At 39.7% G+C, this 26915-nt stretch overlaps 1 protein-coding gene across 1 annotated transcript in view; it reads right to left on the bottom strand.

Moving 5' to 3' along the window:
* LOC111875500 overlaps nucleotides 1-26915 on the bottom strand; it is a 512348-nt gene that overhangs the window by 359966 nt on the left and 125467 nt on the right. The window contains exon 2 of the mRNA XM_033755834.1: nucleotides 14295-14517. Within this exon, the coding sequence (XP_033611725.1) occupies nucleotides 14295-14517 (223 nt within the window). The remainder of the gene's footprint in view (nucleotides 1-14294; nucleotides 14518-26915) is intronic.

Genomic DNA, 26915 nt, shown 5'->3' on the forward strand with positions numbered 1-26915 from the left:
TAAAGTTAGGCTTTCATTGGGTATTCTATGTGGCTGGGGGTGGACCTCTTGCGTCTTATCGCTGTGTATTTACTCATATGACCATCTCCAGTGGCCTAGTTAGCGGAGCGTCTTGCATACGGTATTACGCATGAATGCTGATTATCGCATTCTTAACCTAATTGCGTGTCCATGTGTTGTCATCTTTGCTCTTTCACTGCAAAACACCTTTCGCAAGTCTCCAGGCACCTAGGTAATGACTTAACTTTTCAATCCCAAATTTGCTCCTCAACAATTTCTGTAAGCAGCAGCTCATATCCGAGATTTATATATTTAAGAGCATGGCATAGGATACAAGGAAAAGAAGATGACGTCGTCAAAATCCTGGCCCTGGTGATAACATTCGGATTACTTTGCTTTAAACAGGCGAATAAGATCAACACACAAAGCTGTATCTACCCGAGCATTTTGTCTACTGAACTGCTGAGAGGATTTCTAATGAATTTGTTATTAGTGGGTGCATTCAACATTATTTTGATACGATGCAAAATTTATCTTGAATGACGTCCAGCACAGTTCCGACTTTACATGAAGCTGAAATCGAACTTTGACCTATTGCCTTTCTGGAAACCGGCTTGTGTTACAAATAGCTGCTTCATGACAGGAAGATAGGTGTGTTCCCCATTTCCGCATGACTGGAAAATTTTTTACCTTAAGGTTACGTAATTTGAATTGCGACAGAACACGTATAAATTGAGAACAAGACTCAAACGACCGATTGACCTGTTTCAACATGCTCAATATGTAACTAAATACAGACAAGACAATAATATCATTATTGACAAAAAAAATATTTCCCCTTTATTATAGAGAAAATTTTATCAATATCTGCTTGAAATAAGGACATATTCCTAAGAACAGAAAACCATCATTATAACCATTTTGTAAGAAATTTCTTTGATTAGTATCAAGGTATATGCCTGTTGCAAAATGTATATGTCATTACTAAGACAGAAGAACTAATATATGAGGACGCAGAAGAACGCCACCATGGTTATGGGAAGAGAGGGTAGCTTTCTCTGAATGACACAACAGAATGGAGAACAAGAGTATGTAAAAGAAATAATAAATAATGGAACGAGTTATAGAAACACATATTTCAATATTAGAGTCATTTTTACCGACCATACAACATATTTTTATTATTATTATTACACTACATGTTTCGACCTCAACAGGTCATCCTCAGGTGTACGAACACAGATGTATAATTACGCGCAATCACATTCGTCTTCTCACTTATTCGATCCTGTATCTTATTCAGGCCCACGCTCAATAATATATCAAGCTCTCTCATAAAACACAAGTTAAAATATTATTCTAAATGTCAGAAATTAAAATTTAAAATTTAAAGATTGTGAATCGAATTTCAATTCAGATCACTAGTTATGCTTTCACTTTCACTTGTTATTCAGTCACTTCCTACTTACGCTCATCACTGCGTCAAGTTCAATTTAACAAATTTAATTATATTATTGGTTAAAAGTTCATGAATTAAAGTTCAATTTTATTATATCGATTGCACTTTTCACTTTTTGGAGGTCTCGGAAGAACAGCGAATTAATCAGGGAATATGGGTCGCCGGGCAAAATAATTTCTGATCCATGTCTGACTGCTCGATGTTTCATCTCCAAACCGAGAGAATTTAGTATAAATTTGGTATAGAAGTATAAACCTAATATGTCGATTGAAACTAAGCCCTTTCTTTTCCTTTTTTTTGTGCTATAGCCTAAATTTTTGGCTTTGGTCTACGTCCATGAAACACTCCGTTTCACTTCGGTTTACTAGATCTTAGACATTTGGTAGGACTCCTTGGGCGGGTGATCAGCTCGTCGCAAGGCCTCTACGTGTACACGAACACAGAAAAACGCGCGCACACACAAACACTGAACATCCATGCCCTGAGTGGGATTCGAACCCACGACCCTGGGTTTTGAGCGAGAGAAGACTGTTCATACCTTAGATCGCTCGGCTACCGTGACTGGGAAGCCCAATTTTTACCTGAAGATATATTCGAATTTTATAATTTTTCTTAAAAGAACTCTCGCTTTATAATATACTGGTTTAAGTTATGAAATGTAGACCTCTTAAAAGTCAAAACCCTTTATTTGAAACTCATGTTTACACAGTGTATCCGACGCAAAGAGTAAGTATGCATACCCACAGCTCTACGCTATGCCTTGCTACAACTGTCAACTTATTGCCTGCTTATGAGTGTAGTGTACATAGCCTTTAATTCTCGCACGTGCGCATTTTCATGAAATAATTAAAATGTCGCGAAACTGTTAAGAAATTAGCAGTCGGTTTGGACTGTTGATGCGTAGGACATGCGACGTGCCAATCGGATTTAACCTAACCTGCAAGATGGCTCCGCGCACAGATGAGTTCCACCCGTGACCTGGCAGCGTTAATTACTGAGTTGCTACATTACGAGGCCTGTTTTCCTTTGTTTGGCTAATAATCCCGTGCTGAGAGGCAAGTTTACACAACACCTTAATGCTCTATCAGTGAAATGTGGTCTGGACTGACTCACCACACTTTCCATGTCCCATGCATTATCACTGTTCGGCCTCAAGCAAGACAGATTTGGAAATTACGTAACACGAGAAAACCGATAAAAGAAATGATAATGAACATGTACATAGTTAATTAGATGAATAACAAAATTATCAGAGTGACCGCGGAGTCTAAGGCATGAACTATCTTCGCTCGCTCGAACGGTGGGATCGTGGGTTTGAATCCAACTCAAGGTATGAATACCTGTATGTTTATTCTGTGTTTGTGTTGTTCTACGTGCATGTAGCGGCCTTGCCACGGGCTGATCCCCCGTCTAAGGAGTCGTACCGACTGTATATAGGATTAAGAAATTAAAAAGCGGCCAAGACCCAATATGAGGACTATAGAGCTATAGATAGGTTGTTTGTAGGTTGGCAAAGGTCAGTACATAGGACATATATTAGGTGACACACACGAAACGAAACGAACAAAACTGGAAGCATATAAAATATATTTTATTTTTACAGGAAGTGGGTCATTTATAACAGCAACCTATACATTTATTCTAAATTTACTGACTCCAATATGGATTTAACCCATCTTGAAGCCTACTTAATGCCGCAGTTTGCAATATGATTAAAGAACGGCATGTGAATGGAAATAGGTCAGGTTATTTCTTAGGCCCAACTCACTCGCGCACATTTGCAATCAAACCGAGACTAGGAGCGTTAGTTTTAAGGTAGGAAAAGGAGAATACAGAAGACCTATATCTGGAACTCAATTGCTTTCCATCTAGCCGATAAATCGCAGGGTTGAACAAGGCGTTTCTATTACGCTGACGTGCAACCGGGAGAACAATATACTCTTCAGTTAGCTTCATAAAGTGAAATCAAAATACTCGGTCGTACAAGATCTGACACATAATTGGACTGAACGTTTTGGCGCAACAAGTACCAATCCTGGTGAGTTGGAGAGTGCTGAATCACTATCAATACTGTAACGTGGATCACCAGAGCCTTGCTAGGTAACGGACCGCTAAATACCCCATGATCGAATGCACACAAGGCAACAATGGAAGATGTGTGTCAGTGGACGAATGTTATAGCTCGTTGCTAAGCAACAGTCTGCGCGCCAATGAACTCGCTGGCTAGGAATCGCGAGAATTGTGTTTTCTTTGTTGTCCTTGCGGCGGCTATGTAACGAAGACCTGTTTAAGCTTTTGTTGGTGAAAAGTCCAGGAGGGATCAGCATTTGAGAGTAAAAGGACCATAATGGACCGTGAATTGTGAAGCCAGAGTACAGATTAGGAAGAGAAGAACAGAGTGATTGAAGAGGAGAAGACTTCATAGTGATCTGAAGTGATAGTTTCTGTGTTGAGATCCCTTGCCAGGAGACGACTAGTGGAAACAGAGAATCCTAGTGCGTGTGCAAACGTGAACTGTAAATTTCGGAAATCAACAATAGCGCTGTATTAATTGCAATTAAGAGAGGTTGTAACCGAAGTGCCAGTAAATCCAATCATTCGATCTAGAACCCGTTAATTTCGTCATGCGTACCCCCTTACACGTGACAATATGATTCAATGATTCTGCATCGGCAGTTTCTCGGTATTAAATTTATCCTGTGGTTTCTGTATGGTTCAGGATTTTGTTTGTCAAAACGGGGAAAAATATGAAGGCTCTGACTAGAATGCAAGGATGTTTACCTCCAAGACTCTTATAATTCTGATATATCTTCATAATTTTTTTTCTTTGGCACTACAGCCCCAGTGGGCCTAGGCCTACCTCCATGAACTTCTCCGTTCACTTCGGTTTTTCTAGATCTTACACATTCGGTAGGACTCCTTGGGCGGGTGATCAGCTCGTCGCAAGGCCTCTACCTGTACACAAACACAGAAAAACACACACATGCCTTGAGTGGGATTCGAACCCACGATTCCGAGCGAGCGAAGACAGTGCATGCCTTAGACCGCTCGGCTACCGTCACCGGTATCTTCATGATTTACTGCTTATATATACATCGTAATGTACAAACAAGTTATTGGTCCATTATAATAAAGAATTAAAATGTACAGTTTATATTTATCTTCCTCATCTATTGTTTGTATAGATTATCATCTGAAGTCACCATACTTGTCACTGTTATCTTAAATTTTGTGAAGTATTTTATTTACGGTTTATGATTCTCATGTAACGATAAACTTCCAATGACAGAATTATTTTCGTAAGAAGAAACATAGCCTAACAAACCAAATATCTGGCAGAAGCTGGTACATTCGGGAACACGAAAGTTTAATTAACCCCGTTTCACTCTGTTGTAGATAATTCCTGTTGCGTTAACAGTCTGATATACTAGGATAGCAATGTCAGTATTTCTGTGTGATTGATATATCGACCCATTGATATATATACGTCGGATACTGGGTTAGTACCTTAAAACATGCCACAGCCACTTAAAGTTACATTCTCTATCTTATTTCCTTTAGAAAAGGTCATTAAATAATTTAGTATATAAATAAAATAGTAAGTACTATTTACATTCCTCTGTGAAAGAACAGGGAGCATATGTTTTTGTAACAGACTGTATTATACGTGGTCGATATAACCAATTACTGTACAGCAATTGCAGGAACTAGATCCTGGCTGAAGGGAGGGAGGGGTGTAAAGCCGCTAGTATACCGGCGGTATGGAACACTGGCCCCGTGCCAGGGTTGACCAGTACCTAATTCCTTTATAACCAGTATGCGCCAACATCGATTTTTATCGTAAAGTACACGTATTTCCGTTGCGAACGAGTTAAATTCATAATTTGGTTCTGAAATTTTAAATATGAGCTGTGGTTGCGCTGCAGTAGTGTCTTTACGAACTGCAGAGTGTTTGCGTTTATTTGCTATAGCACCAGCTCCATATTTGTTATTAATGGGGATCGCGTATGTATAAGACCGCACAATTTGTCTCTTGAAAGAACAAAGAACGCCCACGTCCCTTCTAATTCTTAAATATATACCCATACAGTAAATCCAGCAAGATATAAATAATTATTCAATGTACCTGAACAAGTTTTTCTGTACATAATTTCCTCAAGCACAGATAAAATCTATCTTTGCGTTTCGCACTATCGATGTCTTGTACTAATTTTTAACCAAAAATATTTTTTTCGTAAGGAATGAAAATGATGTTACTAGTGGGAATAATACTAACAGGGATGTTTATGGTCTAGCAATAACAGTCTAGAGGTTTTGTCTACGACCGTCTTGAGTCTCAACTACAAGGATATGTCCTTGACAACTACAAGAATATTTCAGGTGTTGAAGCTCGTTGATCTCAACCTGGTAGACAATGTTCTTCACATAACCCCACAAGAAAAAATCCACTGGGGTTAAATCTGGCGACCTAGGAGGCCAAGCGATTGATTCACTTCTGCCGATCTATCTCCCTGCCATCACTCTGTTCAAATGATTCCTAATATGGTGGCAGAAATGTGGCGGCGCATGCGCGTAAGCCGGGCATGGGAAAAATATCTTACAGGGTTTTCCTTTCCGATGACGTGTATGACAATTACTTTCCGAGATATATTTTTTTTATTTTGGATATCTTTCATCCGGACACACGATATATTGTATTATACACGTATATATTACTACATTATGAGGGCCGCACCATAGCTCAGCGATTAGTCGCTGGCTTCCTACCGCGGCGGTCCGGTTTCGATCCCGGTTCTCGTCAAGTGGGATTTCTGGTGGACAAAGTGGCGCTGGGGCAGGTTTTCTCCGAGTACTTCGGTTTCCCTTGCCAATCTTCATTCCATCAATTTCTCCACAATCACCCTCACCTATCACCTGGGACTGGTGCAATAGGCCAGAAGTGGCCGTAGTACAATGGACTTAGTCCCAACCCACTAGCAATAAAAAAAAATACTACACTATGAACGAGTCTAGGGTTCACGCATCTCAGGATTTCTTAGCTGATCATTATGGCTTTAGTAACGTTACAGAATTATAAGCTAAAATTTTTTGTGGCTTTTAGTGACCTAGTATTAATATAAATTTTAATGAATATCTTTATATTGCTTCAGAAACAGTGACGTAGAAGCATCATGTACATATTTTTTATTTGTGATACGTAAAGTAGGGTAACAAATTAAGAGTTTAGTTACAACAAATCCCAGGTGTTCTCAGTAGTGTGAAACAAATGTTGTGTTACGTCTCAACTTTAAATCCCTGGGTTAATAATGTCACTGTCGCAAACTGAAACTCACAGCCTGATATTACCATAATAAGGAAAGAACCAGCAATGTAAATCACGACGTCTGGAACTATGTTATGTCAGAAATTAACCGAATTTTGAAGCACTGCAGAATGCACGGTAAGCGGAGAAACTTCACACGATGGGATTGTCGTTGTATTAATACATCATATTCATAACAGAGATACATAAGAGGTACAGTATTTCAAAGGGAATTAGTGGGTGCTGCAAAGCTAAAACTACGACTCTCTACAAACCCCTAGTCACGAAGCCTTAAAGAGGGAGTCGATTTTGAGAAAGGAGATTTGTTTCTAGTGAACACATAGACAAGCTTCGTCGTAATCGATGGGCTTTCTGCATCACAATGTGAATAAAATCGATTATGCCCGGGAGTATATAACAAATGATTAGACCTAATCCAGGGGGTTAAATTGAGGTAAATTCGTGAATTTTGAATGCGATTTCCTCTTATTGTGACGTTCATATATTACAGCTATTTTGTATTTTTACAGATATGAAATATTTTTTGGGACCTGTCTTCTTGCTAAAATGCTTAACATCAAGACATACAAAGCAATTTCGGTATTCGTTATGTCTGAGTGTGAAACGTGGTATAATATTTTGAGAGAATAATTAACATTGTTGATTTATGAAAACAATGTGCTTACGAGAATATCAGGTTCTTAAGGAAGGAAATGAGTAACTGAGTATATTACAAAACGGGGTACTTCCCGAATCATACATGTCACCTAATGTTGTTAGAAGAGTGAAAATTAGTAGTTACGATGGGCTGGGAATTTAGATATAGGTGTTCTGGATTGGATGATTTGATATGTTGACATCTCATACACACAACTCGGGACTACAGGCAATACCGCGTTATCGTTATTCTACACACTTTCCAGTTCATCGTTGCAGGCGCAATAGGATTCTGAGTCCTCACTAGTCGTATCCTGGCAACGGATTTATAAGAGTTTCACTGGCACTTCAGAACACGACTGAAGTCTTCTTTGTACAGCATAATTCTTTTCTTACAATTATTCTGCAGCTGTTAATTCCAAAGACTCGAATTCAATTACCCTGCTCCAAAACTCATACCCCGGCAGGCTGGCGTCTCGAAACTCGACCTTGTTCTATACAGCTCTCTGCTGCCGAACAATCCTTTACAACCACTTTGCGCGGACCAAACAGAAAGCACAGCCTCTATTTTTAAGAAGACGTGTTTACTGATCCGTTGCCTAACAGTGGACGTATTCTTGTTGCGCGCGGGAATGTGTTTACCGAGTCGTTGCCTAGCAATGGGTCTATACATAAGAAAACGCCACCTTTAAAGTATTCAGTAACCAGCCTAGATTCGAAGAGGATACCTGCAGAATACAAATATACTATGCTTAAATAAATTAGCTAAGCAGTTGGCTATTCATTAATGAAGTCAAGTAATTGGTTACTTTATAGTGAGAGTGTTAATTATGGAATTAATCGTTCGGTATTACTGTGTGTCTGCCAGTTACAACTGTCTTTTTTATGTATTCCTAAGGTGCTTTATATACGTAGATTGCATTTGTGAAAAGCCATTGAGGAAAAAGATTAGCTTCATGCGTTAAGAGACGACGGGTGAAATTTGTCATCACGGACAACCGAAATATAAAGAAGAGTAGAACATATGAAGCCCATTCTTAAACGACATTTTGCATGACAAATGCGCTGAATTCTGTACACACAGAGTCCGGAATGTGAAACCAAAAGTAGGCGAACGTTCTTATTCGAAGTTTAACCAAAACATGGTTCCGTTAAGAGAACGTTTAGACGCGTGTACGAATAATTATCTCATCTACTGCCACTTTCGAAAACAAACGAGACCATCAAAACACTCTCCGCTAACAACTCTTCTTCCTGGGTGACATAAACACGGTGATTCCAAAACATGTTAATGCTTATATGAACACTTTTATTATTGAGATCTGAATCTCGAATAAAAATTTTAACGGCAAAAGAACTGAGACTGGGGGAAAGGAGAAGAGATGCAGCCTGGACGGGGGTGTATTTAAGGGGGAATATACTGAAATTTGAGTCACAAGTTGAAACATTTTTGCAGTTCCGTTTTATTGATTTAAATGATGCTTTGATGATTGAAGATTGTAAATATTATCAATTTATGCTCCTGTGTGATCTCTAAAGGTCTCATTTCAATACTGATAAACAAATTTAAATAAAATTATTAGAGGTAATTTCTTGGGCGTGAACGCAGGAGTTCATGGAGGTAGGCCTAGGCCTACTGGGGTTGTAGTGACAAGGGGGAAAAAATATCTTGGCCAATTACGTTACGTATAAGATTGGTTCTTACAGACGAAAGCTTGATAAATTGGGAGAATTTTGGTAGGTTAGGTCATTCATATAATCTGTAGTACACTAGGCGAGAAGTGGGAAGATGTGTAATGCCAAACTCTTTCCTAAACTTTGGATGACTTGATTCCCTCACTTAGTTTTTCCCACGCATACTTTGACTTGTGACGGACATCTTATAGTCCGGCTTTCAGACAGCACGTCACAATACTGATATAGCTTAGAATCCACTTATACAACCAGCACTAAATTTTACCCAATATATTTTAGTGTATAACAAAGGTTTTAGGATAGAGGAACCCCGACATAAAATAAGTATTTCAGTGTAGCTAAAAAGAATCGAGTCAAATAATTGAAGCTAATTTGTAGGCTAAGTAAGTTAGCACCTAAAAAGGTCGTTCTGCGAGATTATAGGTTTTTCCTCTAGGGATATTGTGGTCAAACCATGACACGTCTAGCCTTAAAATTGGCCAAGATATATCATACTATTTGAAGTAATGCATCTGGAGATCAAGAGGCCCCAAAATTGGGCCTTTCAAATAACTTTCATGAAATGTTTACAAAAATCATAGTCTCCAATAATGTTAATAAAAGTCACAAAATGCTGCTCACAGATCACAACATTTTACAAGCCTCCACTTCATTTTTTTACTTTCAATATTCTCCTCCTCTATATAGAGACTGTATAAAAAAGAGTGTATATAACAACGGTAAAGTTAAAAGGAAAATTTGTTTGCATGCCTAACTGATTAAGCACATGTCATGAAGATGTATGGAGGAGTGGATGTATAGCTCCAAGTTTTCTTGACCTCGGCACTAGCTGGAAGTGAGTGGTCAGTTTCACGCTCTTTCCGCTTTACCTCCGGTGAAAGAGCCCCTAATAACCATTGGAAAGGAGACTGGCTGGGCCCCAGAACTTGTCTGGACGACGCGGAGAGGTGAAAAATCCTGCCCCTCCCGGGATTCGAAATCCGATCCCTCGGTTGTCCAGCCCGTAGCCAGTCTCTATACCGTCAGCGCTATCCCAGCTCATCGTTTTTATAATGAAAGGTTTGCAAATTATCATAAGCGTAGGTACTAACATTTTTAATCGCCTTGTGCAGAGTAATTTTATGCCACTAAAGCGTGTAACAATTTCACGCAATATTTCGGGCCTCACTGTGGTACTGGGTAGCGAACCGTTGCTGAAACGTTTTCTAGTAATTCCATTACACAACCTTAAAATCATCACGACTCCCCCTCCCCCCTTCCGCCGCGCAGTTAACGCTGCACAACTCTCTCTTTTTCCCTCCGCCCACCATTTCGTGCATCCACCGCTTTAAACCCTCAAGCGAATTTGCCCTTTCTGCCAGCCATTGTGAATATGACGGGAAATAGCTCATGACCTTTTGACCCTCACCCTTTTCTCCCGTTTCACAATCGCAATAGCACTGATATGGCTTCCGGAATGGCGGTAAAATAGACTTCCGTGCAGAAATCAAATGGACCACATGCAGCCGCACTAAGATTCGTATAAAAGGGTTTTCTTTGTATAAAAGAGAGTGTCATGTGTGCCACAGCAACCGTTTGCATTGGAACTGTGCGAGTGACAAGTAGAATCGTACGGAAACTCTGTGCGCTGGGCCAGCTTAAACTGGAAAGCAACTGGTTGCCACAAATTTCTGCCTCAAACCACATCAACAGTGTAACTGTGTCGTTTAGGCAGATTAAAGATCACATAACGTAAGAATCTCTACGTATGTAGCACAAAACAGTGTAGCCTATAAACCCGATGCTAAGCAGTGACTCTGTAAACAGCGGCCGTTGCTAGGTAATGCCCGCAACATACACACGCGACAAAAGAACTGTGTTTTCTATGTGGTCCATGACGAAATGTTATAACCGGGAAATTTGGAGCTTAATCTGACGGTATGGCGGCGGGTTCGAATACCTTCACTGTGACCCTGCGAGTCGTAGGAGGTGACGAAAAGGGAAGTCTCAGATCTGAGACAATAATATGCGGTCTCAAGTATCAAGGAACTCGGACGCGAGAAAGACTGCGCTGTCAAGGACCAGCAGCATATACAAATGACAGACCCGTCCTCTAGTGAGAGAGGGTGCTCACAAAAACAAGAACGTAAATGTCAAACAGTAATAAATATCTGGGCATGAGCCCCAGGAGAGTGCTCGACACCATGACTTACTGACTGACTGACTGACTGACTGGGCGTCAGTCGCAATGTGACTTTGACTTAGTTGAGAGTCAGTTTTGCATGGGAGGTCTGTGAAGAGAGGACTTGATCCGAAGGGAGAGGAATGGCCATTGTTGGAGGCGTTACCAGGAAACGTCTAGTGACAGACTGAGAACACTAGACTGTGTTCTATTGGACTGTAAATTGTGGAAATACCATAGTGTTATAGTTACCTGTAGTTACGACCTATTTGAAAGCCTGTAAATTTCGAAGAGGGGTTCATTTCATTAAGTAAAAACCTGTGGCCTGCGAGTCGCTGCTGTTCCGCAATGTAGTAATTTTTACATAACTGCCATAAATAAAAAAGTATGTTTTAAGAAATCTTTGCTGATGACATACTATAAATAAAAAATAGAAAAAAAAACTACATTTTTTTTTTCCAATCACGCGTAACGAGATATTACTATTGTTTTAGCAATTCCCACCGTCTGTCATGTTTCCGTGATCGGGTGTGGCGCTCTCTAAAAGCCCAAAACCTTACCTCTCTTGCTCCTAAAGACGGAAAACTTTACGAAACGCTGAATTTGAAAAAAGAAAAAAGAGGATTGAAGTGTTCAATATAATTGTCTCGTTTGCTGCTACTTTACTACCGGCCACTTCTCGTGTGATGAACATTATCTCCCCCCCCCCCCCTTTCACGGCGTCTACCGGTGTCCCTTCCTAGTGACGGGGAAGAGGACACGGGGTTCTTGTGGTCAGTTGTGGCACTCCACAGAAATGCGATGGGCGAGATGCATTAACGCCATCAGCTTAATATCCGAGATATCTGGTTCTAAAAGCATTTGAGTCTCTTGTCATAGGAAATGGGAATTCAAGATATTTCAATGCAAAACAAGATTTATTTTCTGTATCAAATACATTTAGCCGAGCACGGTGGCTGCGCGGTTTAAGGCATGAAGCGTCTTCGCTCGTTTGAATACTGGGATCATGGGTTCGAATCCCACTTGAGACATGGATATCTGTGTGCATTTATTCTGTTTCTGCTGTCCTGTGTGTACAGGTAGCAGCCTCGAGACGGGCTGATCCCCCGTCTAAAGAGTCCTACAGTCCACGTAAAAGATGAAGAAACTGAAAAGCGTCCATAGTCCAACAAAGTGCTTTAGAATTATAGATAGATAGTTTTTAGGGCTTCTTTAATTTGAGTAATTGATACTTTTGTTAATTGTTTTATTAAAAACTCGATACAATAAACGCTGAGGATTAACTGTTTACTGTAATTTGTTTCTTTAATTGATCAAATAAATTTACTACATTTCAAGACAACCGTCATGCAGGCCTACCCTGTCTCTGATCTTCTGATCTGCTTAACAAAATACCGCCAATATTCAATAAGAAAAAGGTTCGAAAGAAATACTCTTTCATCTCTTATCATAACAGGGACCACGTTTAGCTTTTACGCGAAGATCTACTTCTTCGGGTGTATACGATTTAATTAGGTCACTAAACAAGGCCACTTAAACACTAAGACATACCGTATTTACGCATGTATAGGCCGCGTGCGTGTATAGGCCGCAGCACAATTTTCTTTACAGAAATTATAGAAAAAATAATTTGCTTGGAATATTATTTCAGGAGTATTACACCCTGTATTACTAATTATGAATATATATATTTTTTTAAATGAAGTGTGATTTCGAATATTTCGAATATAAGCCGCACCCCAGTTTTCCTCTTGAATTTTTGGCAAAAAAAATGTGCTGCCTATACATGCGTAAATACGGTAGTTTCTCGAACTATTGGTCTTGACCGCTTAGGGAGGCTATAAAATTCTCAAGAATTATTTCAAACGCGGCTGCATCCAAGCACAGATCTGGTTAGTCAGTAGTCAAAAAGGTGTCACATAGAAGCTATCAGAAAATGTATCTGCAGCCGGAAAAATACTTCAAGAATATCTTTGTGGCAGTACAGGACCAATTTATAGCTTACTGTAGATGTAAAGGAGTTGTAAAGTTATTTATGTTCGCACTATCACAGTGCGGCTGGTTAGGAAGTAACAACAATGTTCCGAACTGCCGTTTTGTCTGACCAGCAGACCGTATTTTTATGATTGATTTTAAGAGGTGTTACACAGTTTGAAAACCCCTGCACTAATGAATGCCCACAAGAAATAAATAGTGAACAAGAGGACTATACTGCGCTTCTTCTGACAATAACTATATCTGTGGAGCTGGGACGTGCCTTAGCTCAAGCGGTAAGTCGCTGGCTTCCCATCGTGATGGCCCGTGTTCGAGCTACGGTCAGGTCATGTTGGATTTGTGGCGAACAGAGTAACATTGGGGTAGATTTTCTTCGAGTACTTTAGTTTCTCCTGATAAAATCTTCATTCCACGAATTGCTCCACAATCACCATCATCTATAATCTGGGGCTGATACAATAGGTCAGTAGTGGCCGCAGTACCAAGTGGACTCAGTCTCACCCCACTAATAATAATAATAATAATAANTATTCTTCTATGATCAATTTTATACTATTCTTCCACCTACGATTGTGCAGTGGGTATAGCGACTAGCTACGGGCTTGGATGGCCGAGAGGCCGGAGTTCGCGTCACGGTATGGGCAAGATTTTTCTCCTATCCACGTCGTCCAGACCAGTTCTGGTGCCCACCCAGCCTCCTATCCGATGGGTACCGGGGGTTCTTTCCCCGGCGGTAAAGCGGCCGGGCCGTGAAGCTAAGAACTTACCTTCTAGTGACGAGGTCAAGAATGAGTGGATCTATAAATCCACTCCCCCATACACATTCATACGGCTTAATTAGTTATGCACAGAGACAATTTTACCTCCCACCTACGTCTAGGTTTCCTTAGTTGTCTCTTTCCTTCTCCAAACAATGTGTTTCGTCAGACAATACAAGTACATACACAGTATTCTGCAACGTTGTCTTCAAGATGTCCGGATAATAAAGCAGAATACTTCATGCTTGAGACAGAGTTGATACTCACCTACGACGTTCAGATGGATGAAGTGGCTCATATGTGGCGTAGTGCTGATCTGACACTCGTAGATGCCGGAGTCGCGGTGCTGAGGATACTTGATCTGAAGGGTCCAGTCTTCACTGTGCGGGTGATGGATAGCGCGGAACCTCTGGTCACTTGTGTATGTATACCTGCCCACCGTCAGCAGGTGGATGTCACGATGTCGCACCCACGACACCTGCAACAACATCTGTTGCTACGTCAGCCCGTCCGCCATCTTGATCAATTCTGCTGATAGATCTACACATTGAAATTTGTAAAAAGGAATACCGCGTATTTCCATAAAACTCATATGGTTAATTGCAAAATAAAAACATACAGAATGTAAATGACCAATCTCAATCAAAACACAAAATAACACGATTAAATGTCACTTTTCATTCGTAATAGAAGATTGCAACACGGATTTTTCTTTCAAAGAATTTATGCTGTAAACAGAGGTGTCGCCAGAATTCTCTTCTGCAAAAGCGGGATAGAAAATTTTGCAAGAGCAGGTAGCCATAAAATGTACTTAAAAACTAACTTTTAAGCAGTTGAAGCCTGCTTTTATAGATCACTCTAGACTGTTCATGACAGAAAAATATTTAAAAAATAAACTTGAAATTTTATTATTACTATTTTGTACATTTTTATTTGTTCTTCAGTCTTAATTTTTTCAAAAAATGGAGGGGACGCAGACATCTGATTTACCCCTATCCCTCTGCTGGCTCTATTGGTGGGAATAAAATGATTACATTCAAGGAAGTACCTTAAAAGTAAACTGATTTATCTCAAATATATCCATGGTGGTACCATTAATTTCCACGAAAGAATTCAACTCGATTAATGTCAGTTTAATAATGATTATGCCCAGTCTCCACGAAAATTTATATGATTCATCTGAGTTAACTTCAAAGAAATATTTCGGGTGTCTTCTGGGCATACTGTATATGCAGTGAACCTTGTTGAGATGGGAGTTAATGTGGGGTAGAAGCATCTCAGTACTCCTACGTATAACTTACAAAAGAATTGTAAGAGACTCCGTTAAAATAAACTTCTATTAGTTAGGTCTACTGAGGAAGCGGCGCCTTAACTAACAAACTAACCTCAAATGGTAGACCCCTTCTTTGTAAGCTTACATCCTTTAAGCTAATAAAAATTTTCTTCCTTCTATGGAATCGGAAAATGCATTAGTTTTCGAAAGGGACTGCCACTGGACCACATCCTCAGGCAAACTCAGTTAAAGTTCCATTTTAATATTAGCCTCTTGTCTTTGCATTTTTATTCCAACTGGTTTATTTCTTTGGGATTTACCTACTAAAATTTTGTATACATTTCTATTCAGATTTGCTTTATATGAAATTATTTATTGAAACACATTCTTTCTGATTATTCAAAATATGAATTGTTTTATTAGGCATGTGAAAACTGACATACTGAGGCTTCAAAATATTTCAAAACTATAAATAAATATGTTTTATTCGATAAAATATCCTAATTTAATTTACGCAAACTTCATGTGATTCGATGTATTTGCATCTCACGGGAAATCAAAATGGTTTTATTAATGTTTAATGTCACCAGCAAATTGTATGGTCATGTGTAATCATGAGATTAATACATAAATTGCTAGCGACATTAAACAGGCTTCTAACGGGATCAAGAAAGTAAACAAATGAACAACAGTTAATGGCATTGCAAATGATCTGTATACAGAGTACTCAGAATTATGATTTCGATTAATCGAATTGTCTTGAAAGTACTTAACTGATAAAAAAAATAGTTGTCCCTGTAACAGACCATGGAGGACCACAAGATTGTCAGATGTCGAAGATCCCATATTTCCCTAATAATGGGCTCGGATCACAGATGGCGGTGAGGTCGTCAGCCTTATGCTCTGGCCACAATTTAGCCCCAGGAAGTTTCCTGGTACATATTTCTGTCAGAGACTGAGTCGACACCAGGTTATGGAGTAGCTGGAATGTTCAGGTCAATTGAAAAATCCATTGACCTCATCGTGAATCAAACCTGTGACCTTCCGGCTTGTAGCGCAGTGTTTCAACCAACTATGCTACCGCGTGCCCCTTCACTTACTTCATTATTTACATAACATAAATACAACAAACTTGTGGTGAGAAGTGTACATTAAAGAATTTCCGGCCGAATGACGTATATTTCAGTTAACTGCATGCAATTGTTTACTTGCTGTTTCACAAATGGGTTCAAAAATTGAATGTACTTATTAAAGTGTAAAATCCCGCACTGTTATAGAGGTGTGACCCGTCTACATTAAAAGGGACACTTGAGTTAACAGTGCGTTTTCATCGACTTAAATACTTGGACATAAATTTCCCAGGGGTCACAAACATGGAGAGGTCGAATGTGGGTTTACAGTAAGAAATATACAGTTGTCAAAATGCAGAATACAGTGGAAGAGGCAACCACCTTTGATGACGTGACTGCTTAAATGTAGCACACTTATCATCAGCTTTACTCAGCAACACACCAGTAGTGTGATCATGCGACAAAAGAAGTATTTTCTCAATCAAATATTCAAAGGAAATTCTCGGATGCGGACTGTAAATCTTGATGTCTAATAAAATTATTTACCTACGCGGTAGCGTAATTAGTTGAGGCACTATGCTACAAACCGGAACGTCGCGGGTTCGATTCCCGATAAGGGTACTTTTTTTCACTTGACCTGCTCCTTCCAGCCGCAATATGGCCCTGGGGTAGACTTAGCCTCTAACAGAAATGAGTACAAGAAATCTTCCTAGGGGATAAAGAGCTGCCGGCGTGTAAGGTCGACAACCTCACCGTCATCTGTGAGCCAAATATCTGGAGAAAATATTAGGAGCCTCGACGTTTCACAACCCTACGGCCCTCCACGGCCTGTCACAGCGGTAGCTTTACATTTTACCATTAATTCATAAAGATTCTAAAGGGTTCTGACGATGGGCATAACATTCGAGGTTACTGGGTTTTTGGACTTTATCCATCATCTGGTATTTGAAGTGTTCTTTAGAGTAGTAGATGATGAACGAAGTAAAAAAACAGTAATCCAGACCGTAAATATGTTAATATTAAATATGTTAATTATAATGTTTCAGTCTATAATATATCTAGCTACAAAATTAGAATGGAGTAAATTCGGGGAAAGTATATGACGCATATTCCACGAAGAATTTCTGGTTACTTGCAGTTTCATAACTAAATTCTTGAAATAATTAAATTCTTCCTAATTGACAATGCTGGAATAATCAACTTCCCGCGACTCAGTTCGTCTTTTCCAAACCAAACTTCATTACAATCTTATGTTACAGTCTTTGCGTTACTTTTCTGTGTCTAAGGTTAGCTTCAGAGAATTATTCTGTATTATGCCATAATACCTCAGAGTTTCAATACCGTTAATCTCAAAAATCGCCTCTGATCGCTATACCTAGGCAGTTACATCCATCTTCCACCCTCATAACTTCGCTCTATCTTAATGTTATCTTCTCCTTTCCTTCTAGATATTCCATGCAGAACTTCTAGATTTAACTACACACTAACATTTTTTTTCTTGGCACTACAGCCCCAGTGGGCCTAGGCGTACCTCCATAAACTTCTCTGTTCACTTCGGTTTTTCTAGATCTTACACATTCGGTAGGACTCCTTGGGCGGGTGATCAGCTCGTCGCAAGGCCTCTACCTGTACACAAACACAGAAAAACGCACACACACAAACTAAATATCCATGCCCTGAGTGGGATTCGAACCCACGATCCCGGTTTCCAAGCGAGCGAAGACAGTACATGCCTTAGACCGCTGGGCTACCGTGACCGGAACACACTATCATTATCGCTACATATTCTAAGTAAGCCAATATACAAAGTGGTTCTAAATTATTGTCGGGTTTTCCATGGCCTATAATTTTCAAACCATGAAGAGCGATACAAAACTGCTGATGGATTATGAAATGAGCTCAAAAATTTTATTTGACACTACTATACTTGCCCTATTGAAGTCTGGGAGAAAATATGATGTCATACCTCAAAATGGATGCTTGGACATCTTACATGTCAGGTTAGGCGAACATATTGAATATTATATCTAAGCTTCCTGTTGCACTCTATACGATATATGATATAAACTCCGTCCTAAGTGCAACAATTTATTGTAGGTCTTTCGTCTTGCAAGACGAAATTGTTTCACTTAGGACGGAGTTTATATCATATATCGAACATATTGAAGTTGCTTAGAATTCTGCAGCATTGATTCTAAATATATTGAAACGTCTGAGTTTCACTTTCATATTTCATTAAAAGTTTTATTTTTCTCCTTCGGCTTTGAAAATTATAGGGCACGGAAACCCCGACAATAATTTAGAATCATTCTGTATCACTCCCAACGCGAAGATCATTTTCAGGGACAAGCTGGCTATCCTGATCTGTAGATTCCAAAGGATTCTGACGGTGGTGGATAACACACAGAATTACTGGTGTTTTAGACGTTTTCCATCGTCCAGAATTCTAGGTAACAGAAGACACGATATTTCGGAAACTGGATCTGTTTCCGAAACGTCGTGTCCTCTATTACCTAGAATTCCAGACGATGGAAAATGTCTAAAACACCAGTAATTCTGTGTATCCTGATCTGGCCACCTATTGGTTCGTTCGGGTGTGTGTGGGAGAGACAATGGGAACTGGAAAATTGTTCTTGCACTCTTATTGGTTCGTTCTGTTCTATGGAAAAGCCAACAGGAAGTGACTTGTTGCTTCCATTTCCCTCCTGTTTTCTGCATAAACCGAAACTTGAACAAACCCATTGCTATTCTACCGGTTTCAGCTGGTTCTTATTATTCTTCGACCCTGATGGTAGAAGCAACTTATTCCTCCTACACTCAGGTTCACTTTCAGCGGAATACAAGGAGTTATATCCCAGAAGATAAAACTCTTCTTAAACACCGCTGTGGGAACCTCAAATGCTTCAACTAATTTTTTGTCTGTTTCCATTAATTTATCATTAGCAACTTTTTTCAATTCTGTAGTTTCAAGGTGTACTGTATAAGTGCATGTACATATAGACGCTAAATTATAAGTTCCCTTATGGATTTACGGCAGCCATTTGCTACGCGAAAGTTTGTAATTCACGATCTCTCTCCTAGTAATAAAGGTCACGAGCGGTCCGCACACAGCAGCACCGATAAAGCTGTTTTACTACCCTTTATGCTAACATAAAACCCCACGATCCTTAATGCCCGCTACTAATAGTTGTATACGGCAGTAAAACTATTTGTGTAGTGATAAGAAACTCACTTAACTTAGCACTTCGTTTCCTCAATTATCTTTCAAGGCCGAAAATTCACTGTTTCTGCAACATCATACAGCAGATGTTGCTTACAAGTTTTGACGATTTTCACGACATTTGCAAGTTTTTATTTCCCCCCATAAGTTGTAGATGTAAAGGTAAAGTTACTCATTGAGCAACAGGGCGTTAAGACGTATGAGGAATGGAGATGTAGCTGCATCATTCTAAACTTCGACACTCGACCCAGCTGAGTGGTGAGATTACTTGAGTGGTGAGGCCGCTTTAACCCCACGGAAAGAGCCCATACTACCCACGGGATAAGGGGCTGGTAAACCCCAGAGCCGGTTTGAACCTTATGGAAAATAGAAGAATCTCTTGCCCCTACTGGGAATTGAACTCAAACTCCTCGGTCATCCAGCCGTTAGCAGAGTTTATTGTTTAACGAAGCTGTCAGTATCGAAAGTACATAGCGTCGACTTATACGTATTAAATATGAGAAATAACTGTGATTTTCAAACAATTCGACTTGTTTATTTTTTATTATTCTTAGTGGGGTGAGACTGAGTCCACTTAGTACTGCGGCCACTATTGGCCTGTTGTACTAGCACCAGATGTTAGATGATGATGATTGTGGAGCAATTGGTGGAATGAAGATTGGCAGGGGAAGCCGAAGTACGCGGAGAAAACCTGCTCCAATGTCACTTTGTCCACCACAAATCCCACATTACCAGACTCGGACTCGAAACCGGGCCGCCGCAGTGGGAAACCAGCGACTAACAACCTGAGCTATGGCACGGTCAACAATTCGGTCTTGATATGAAGGATTTACACGTCTTGAGCCCCGTGTATAACACGAACTGATTTCTCGAACGGCCTCTGTCTGTGTGTGTGTGTGTATGCACGCAAGTTGTTGGCCTCGCTAGAGCCCCAACCATTGGATGGATTTCATTCATATCACGTATTTAAGAGCTTATAGTTCGAATTCTGGTGAACATGGGCACTCTAGCCCCAAGAATGGAGGAAGGGGTCCTCCATGAGTCTCAAGGGAAAAAAAATATATTTTTTTCACGAGAAAGCTATGATAATTTCGATCTAATTTCAGTCATTTCCAGAGGCTATGTCCCTGAATAAAACTCCACTGATGGCGATTTTAGCAACAAACTATCGTTTGCCAAATAACGATATATTTCCTTTCCAAGGTAACGAAGTAGAGGACAATCATATAAATGAAAACATACTTAAAGTCACTGCGCCAATTTGTATACTGGGCCTATACTGATCTATGATCAAGAGGTTGAGATGGGCAGCACATGCAGCATACACAGAGGGGTCATGGAAAATGTATGCGAAACTTTAGTTGGAAGCCCTGAATAATTGTCACCACTCTTGAGACGTGGGTGTAAACAGAAGGACCCTATTAAAATGGACCTAAAGAAATATGTGACAACATTCAGTTGTCTAATGTAGCGCTCTTGTGGACACTATCAGAACCCTTCGGATTTAATAAAATATGGGATATTTCTTTCCAGGCTGAGCAAGTATCAGCTTTCCAAAGACTTTTTCCATGGCATTAAACTGTTAGGTATGAGGAAAACATATGCTATACACTCTTTGATCCTACCATAAAATACTGTGACGTGTATATCCATTGCTAGGCAACGATTACGTAAAAACGTGCCCGTGGGAACAAACAAGCCTCAACTATAAAGAATGATGTTTTCTATGCGGTTCGCGCCGCGACCGTTGCTATACAATGATGTCGTAAATACACCTAAAACAATAAGGAACAATAGAAGACCTTTCTTCAGTGGGGTCCGTGCAAAGTGTTAATAGAGAAGAGTTCAACTGAGCAGCACAGAGTCAAGAGTCGAGTTTCGAGACGCCAGCCTGATGGGATAGGTGCTTGGAATTGAATTGAGTCGAGTCTTCCGAATTGGCAGCTGCAGAATAATGGCAACAAAGGAATTAGACTGTGAGAAGAAGACTCCATGTGTGATTTGAAGTGACAGTGGGACTGTTATAAATCCGTTGCCTGGATAAGACTAATGAAGACTGACAACCATAGTGCTTGTGTAGCGGTGAACTGGAAGTGTGTAGAATAGCGGTAGCACTGTAGTTGCCCGTAGTCCCGAACTGTGTGAATGTATTAATGCTTATAAATCCATTCATCCAATCCAGAGCCTGTCATATAAATCGGGCGCAACCCCCTACACGTGACAACACGTTACTACGTTCTCCCTCCGTATCTCTCCAAATTCATGGCTCATAATTATCCTATTATTCAACGCGATCTAACCTGTTAAGTTTAACCAAGAAATAAACATCACCTGGTGACAATTCTGTAACAGATGTATTACTTTCAGATGAGGATTTCGTTGTCTTCAATGACTTCCTACTCCTGCGTGTCACTCTGACAGATAAAGTGCATCCGCTCTACGAACAACAATACGTCATTCTTCGTGTAGGCAACCTAACAAAAAGAAATGTCCCGTGTATGTTTGAATTTCTCTCCGGCTTACGAGTACCAGAGGTATGATGAAAATAGAATCTAGTAGCTTCCTAATGATGACGTAACAGTCTACGTCGCCAACTTACAATGACGAACTCTCGTCCCCATGGTATGTGCCAGGAAATAAGGGCTAGGGCAGGCATACTTAGTAGAAGGAGGCATTTCTGATACAAGTTGGCAACCTCTGATTTCCCTCAGCGGGACGTCGTTACTGCTACATTAATAAGAATATATATTAATCAACGACCAGCAGAATAGTAATATTGATTGAAGTGGCAGTGGGATATTTCTGTTCGGCTCCTTCTCTTTCAGCAATGTAAGAGTAACCATGGCAACACGATGCAATTAACTATAACTGAAATGTGTTAGGGTAGAGGTCTCTGGTGAACTTTCCATCAGCATTAAGACGAAGGCAATATAATATGTGAGAATGACACATTCGCGTTCCCCTTAATGGTAGAAGAAAAACGAGAAAAAAGATATGATTAATTGCATGATCTAATTACAAAAATCTCATCCGTTTCTTTTACGTCGTCAACAAAGTAACAGATCCCACGTTATTTTCAATTTAATTTGTAGGAAAATAAAGGAATTTTAAGCTAAAGGTTTATGAAAATTTTTAAGTATCATTTAATGGTTAGTAAGAATGATCCGTCATTCAGTATAAAATTATTACCTTGGAAATGGTATATTTTTAATCTTAAAGGAATGCATTCTGTTGTGTTGTAATACAGTGATATATATATATGCAAAATGCAATTCAATAGTTTAAGAATAAGTTATTAGTGTATATCTGCCTGATGATAATAAGCTTTTCATAAGTCGAAACATGTAGCAAGAAATCACTGAAATCAATAAACTCATTATACAAAGTTAACGTGAACGAAATTTGTTAGTTATGTTGTGACGGATAAACAAGCAATTAGTGTACATTTTCTTATGCATAGTACTTAGGTTTTACAGCGTTTCTGAAGCTGGGTCTGCTTTTACACCTGATGAGAGAAATAAATCAAACTTCCGAAATCTTGTGTCATTCAAACATTTCAGCAAATACGGAAAATCAATGAAGGTGGATCGTTATACCAGCCTTGTGGTGGACATTATTCTTTATGTTATGTTTAACATACACGAGGTTTCGGTCCTTTTGCTCTACTTCAGAAGCTCGGGTGTGACTACACTGTTACGCAATTTACTTTTTGGCCTCTTTTCTTTATTTTGAAAAAAAAACCGAAAGTAGGCTTGTGCAGTCTCCATGCTGTCTGTATATCTGTGTATCCCTCACCCATCAACATTTGTGTGGCTAACCAATCTTTATGAAATTTGGTATGTAATATCATGGAACCTATTGTCGAACGAAGGATGTGAAATATTCTTTACCAGTTTTAGGTAAAAATGGTAAACCAATTCGAAAATTTGTTATATAAATTACACAAATTTGTTCTTTTTATTACTCACGTGTACATTAATGCAGAGGATCTATTATCCTTTTATATTTAAAAGCATAGCATGTTACTTTCCACAAAACACAAAACCTTGTATTTAAGCCGACAGAATGAAGAAATGGAGATGCACTGATAGATCTTAAACCGGAGCAAAACTAATAAGAATATCGCAGTAGCTACTGATATTGATGGAGTGACGTGTCTTACTGTGATATTTTGTCCACGTCGCAGTTGGTTAAAGCGTATGCTAATATGTTACCCTAAAAAAATGGAAAGGTTTAAGAATCTTTGCAAGTTATATATCATCTAGCTGACTGGAGTCCGCAGGTTTGAGAGAGGCAATATAAAAGTCGGCCTTAGATTTGGCCCTGGGTAAGGTCAATCCCATTACGTACTGAATATATTTATTCGGGATTAACTTTAATATTACCCTCCGACCTTCGAAGTCATCGATTTACGAAATATTTTTATGTCAGAACTGTACTACTTCTGATTACCTGTCCATGCTACATGACCACCTGTGAAATGGATTCTTAAGAAGAAATACAGACGTCCCACAATGTCGACTAATATGGGAATATGTACAGGAGAAGAGAGTACTTAAAAGAGTTTCGAAAGGGAAGGCCGTGATATTCGAAGGCACTAGTCCTGTGTTACTTTCTATAATCAGCTATCCTACCTCTGGGATAAGCGTGTAAATAGCGAAGTCCTTCTTCCTGTTGATTTCATCAATTTTACGCTTAGTTTAACTCTAGTCAGGTAAACGGCAAAGCTGTTTCTTTATCAAGAACCACGCAATGAAAATGTATAGGGGAGTGCAAGCAAGGTTGTACGGCTTGTAGACTTGCGCTGAGCATCAAGGTTCCCGCGGAATGGACTCCTCTGACACATGGGAGTCAAGATTCCGCGTGGACTACGTGACAAACAGGAGAACAATAACAATACCAGGAATGGAACTCCGGTCTGTGGCAAGTAACTGACATAACCATGCCTGATCATAATCGCTGTTTGATAAAAACATGTTCTGTAATGTTTCTTTCTAAGTATGTGATTCATACTGCTTAGAAATGCATGTATTATACTGTGGCGTCGTTTTGTATGTAAGACAATGTTGGTTATTACTCAATCGACACAGTTCTGGTATAAACACACCATGCGTCTGCACGTACTACATGTTTCTACTTACTGCTGCCATCATCAGGTACACAGAGCTTTTACAATCACTCTTCTTTCTGTTTTTGGATGTCGTTGTGTGCAGCGTCAGTCACTTATTAAACTGTTATATAAATATTTATTATAGTTGTACAGAATATACAGACGAACTTCTCTTCGAAGAATTGAAGGTCGCTGGTTATTGATAAGCAGGGTGGAGATTAAGGGCGGCCACACACCAACTGCGTCAAGACAAGCATCAAGACATGAGACAAAAGACGCAGTCTTGCTTCATTCGTGATTCAGACTCGAGTCCGCACACCGAAGTAGCAGGTGTCTGCGTCTTATCACATCTTCTCTAGTTGATGACATGACGTCATGCCGATAAGGTACACTGGTGCTGTTCCTTGAGTGTTGATGTCTGAGTCTTGACGTACAGAAAAGGAGCATGCCGAGTCTTGCTGCATGTGTCTGCAGCATGAAGCTGACGTCAGCATCATGACTCAGACCAGTGTGAGGCAGTTTTCATAATCTAATTCGTTTAAACTGTGCTCCTTTCTTTGCGTCATGTCGCAGACATCGTGTCTTGACTGTTACACATCTTGACGCATGCCGGTGTGAGGCCTACCTAATACTACTAATAATAATCTCTATCAAAGTGAAAGTCACACTGTGATTGACGGTCAGTCAGCATATATATATATATATATATATGTTCATTATATATATGCAACAGGATCCAATCCTTAAAAATAACACAATGACGACTCTCATGACCTGTATTAGTGAAATATTATTTGTGTGATAAAATTCAGGACAATAAAATTAGGATGAGTGAGTTAAGTATCACATATATGGGATATGCGTACAATATTTCAACAGGTAAGCCTGAAGGAAAGTGGCCATTTGGAAAATCTAAACATAGATGAGGGATAGAATTAAAATGGATCTTGAAGCAATAACGCTTGAATGTGTGGACTGGATTAAACTGACTCTGAATAGAGATTAGTGGCTGGCTTCTATAACCACGAAAATAAACCGTCCAATGCAATAGAACGCAAAAGGCCTCATGAAGGGAGGAATAACTCTCAGCTTTTCAAGGAGGATTATATCTCATGGTGCAGTCAGTTCCTGAAGTCATGATATATATATAATTTATTATACTGCAATTGGGTTTTAGCCCGGTGGCAGTACGAAATATTGAGGATTGAGTGATTGAGGCTAGCTCTTTCTAACGGACCCAACTGAATAGGTGTTTTCCTTCACCTGAGGACGGAAACAGATCCAGTTTCCGAAACGTCGTGTTTTTATTTGTTATCTTAAAAACCAGGACGATGGATAAAGTCCAAAAACCCAACATATCAGTGCAAACCAAATCAGTTCCTAAATCTGTTACCGGCCCAGCACTTCTGTCGAAGACAAAACTTGTTATCACAAAATTAAGAAAAGTGAAATAAAGTAAGCAGTGAGTTCGAAAGAAAACTGCCACCATTTGCTCAGTTAACAGTAGGTGAGGAGACAACAGTTGGCTATCCAATGGAGAAACTAGAGAAACATGGCCGGCGAGGTGAAAATGAGAAAGAAAAGGAAACAAATCATTTTTAATTATTATTTCAGTGTGCACGGCTTGTGCAGGCCATTCCTAACTCAGTTAATTGTTATTCTTTCTGCTTTTCGTTGTTCAGCTGGAAATAAAATCAACTTTAATTCGTGAAGTGTAAGAAATATGGAAAGGAATGGGTTTAGAGGAATCCGTGAAATCTAACACGCTACTGGCATCGACCTTAGAGTGCATTCAAAGATGAACAGCGGTGTAACAGGTTGCATAAACACCTGTGACAACGGTTCATTCTTCTAGTCATACGGACAGTAGGTTGGGGATTGTCTGTTTTCTGCAATGCCGCATCTGGGCTGTAGGGACTTCACAAGCTTCAGGCCTGTATTCAGGAGGTATCGAACTCGCCCACAGTTTCATTTCTGATCTTCCTCAGTGTCTCCCAGCAAATATAAGGGTAGTAGAAAGCAGTCTTCTGGGATTTGGCACCGTGTATATGTGGTGTTAACCGACGTTTCGGAGGAACGTATCGCCCCCATCTTCAGGGTAGANTGAGTCCACTTGGTACGTCGGCCACTAACTGGCCAATTTGGTCGAATGAGAATTATCAGGGAAACTGAAGTATTTGGAGGAAACCTGGTCCAGTGCCACTTTGTCGACCAA

The sequence above is a fragment of the Cryptotermes secundus genome, unplaced genomic scaffold, assembly GCF_002891405.2.
Source record: "Cryptotermes secundus unplaced genomic scaffold, Csec_1.0 scaffold358, whole genome shotgun sequence".
NCBI lineage: Eukaryota > Metazoa > Arthropoda > Insecta > Blattodea > Kalotermitidae > Cryptotermes > Cryptotermes secundus.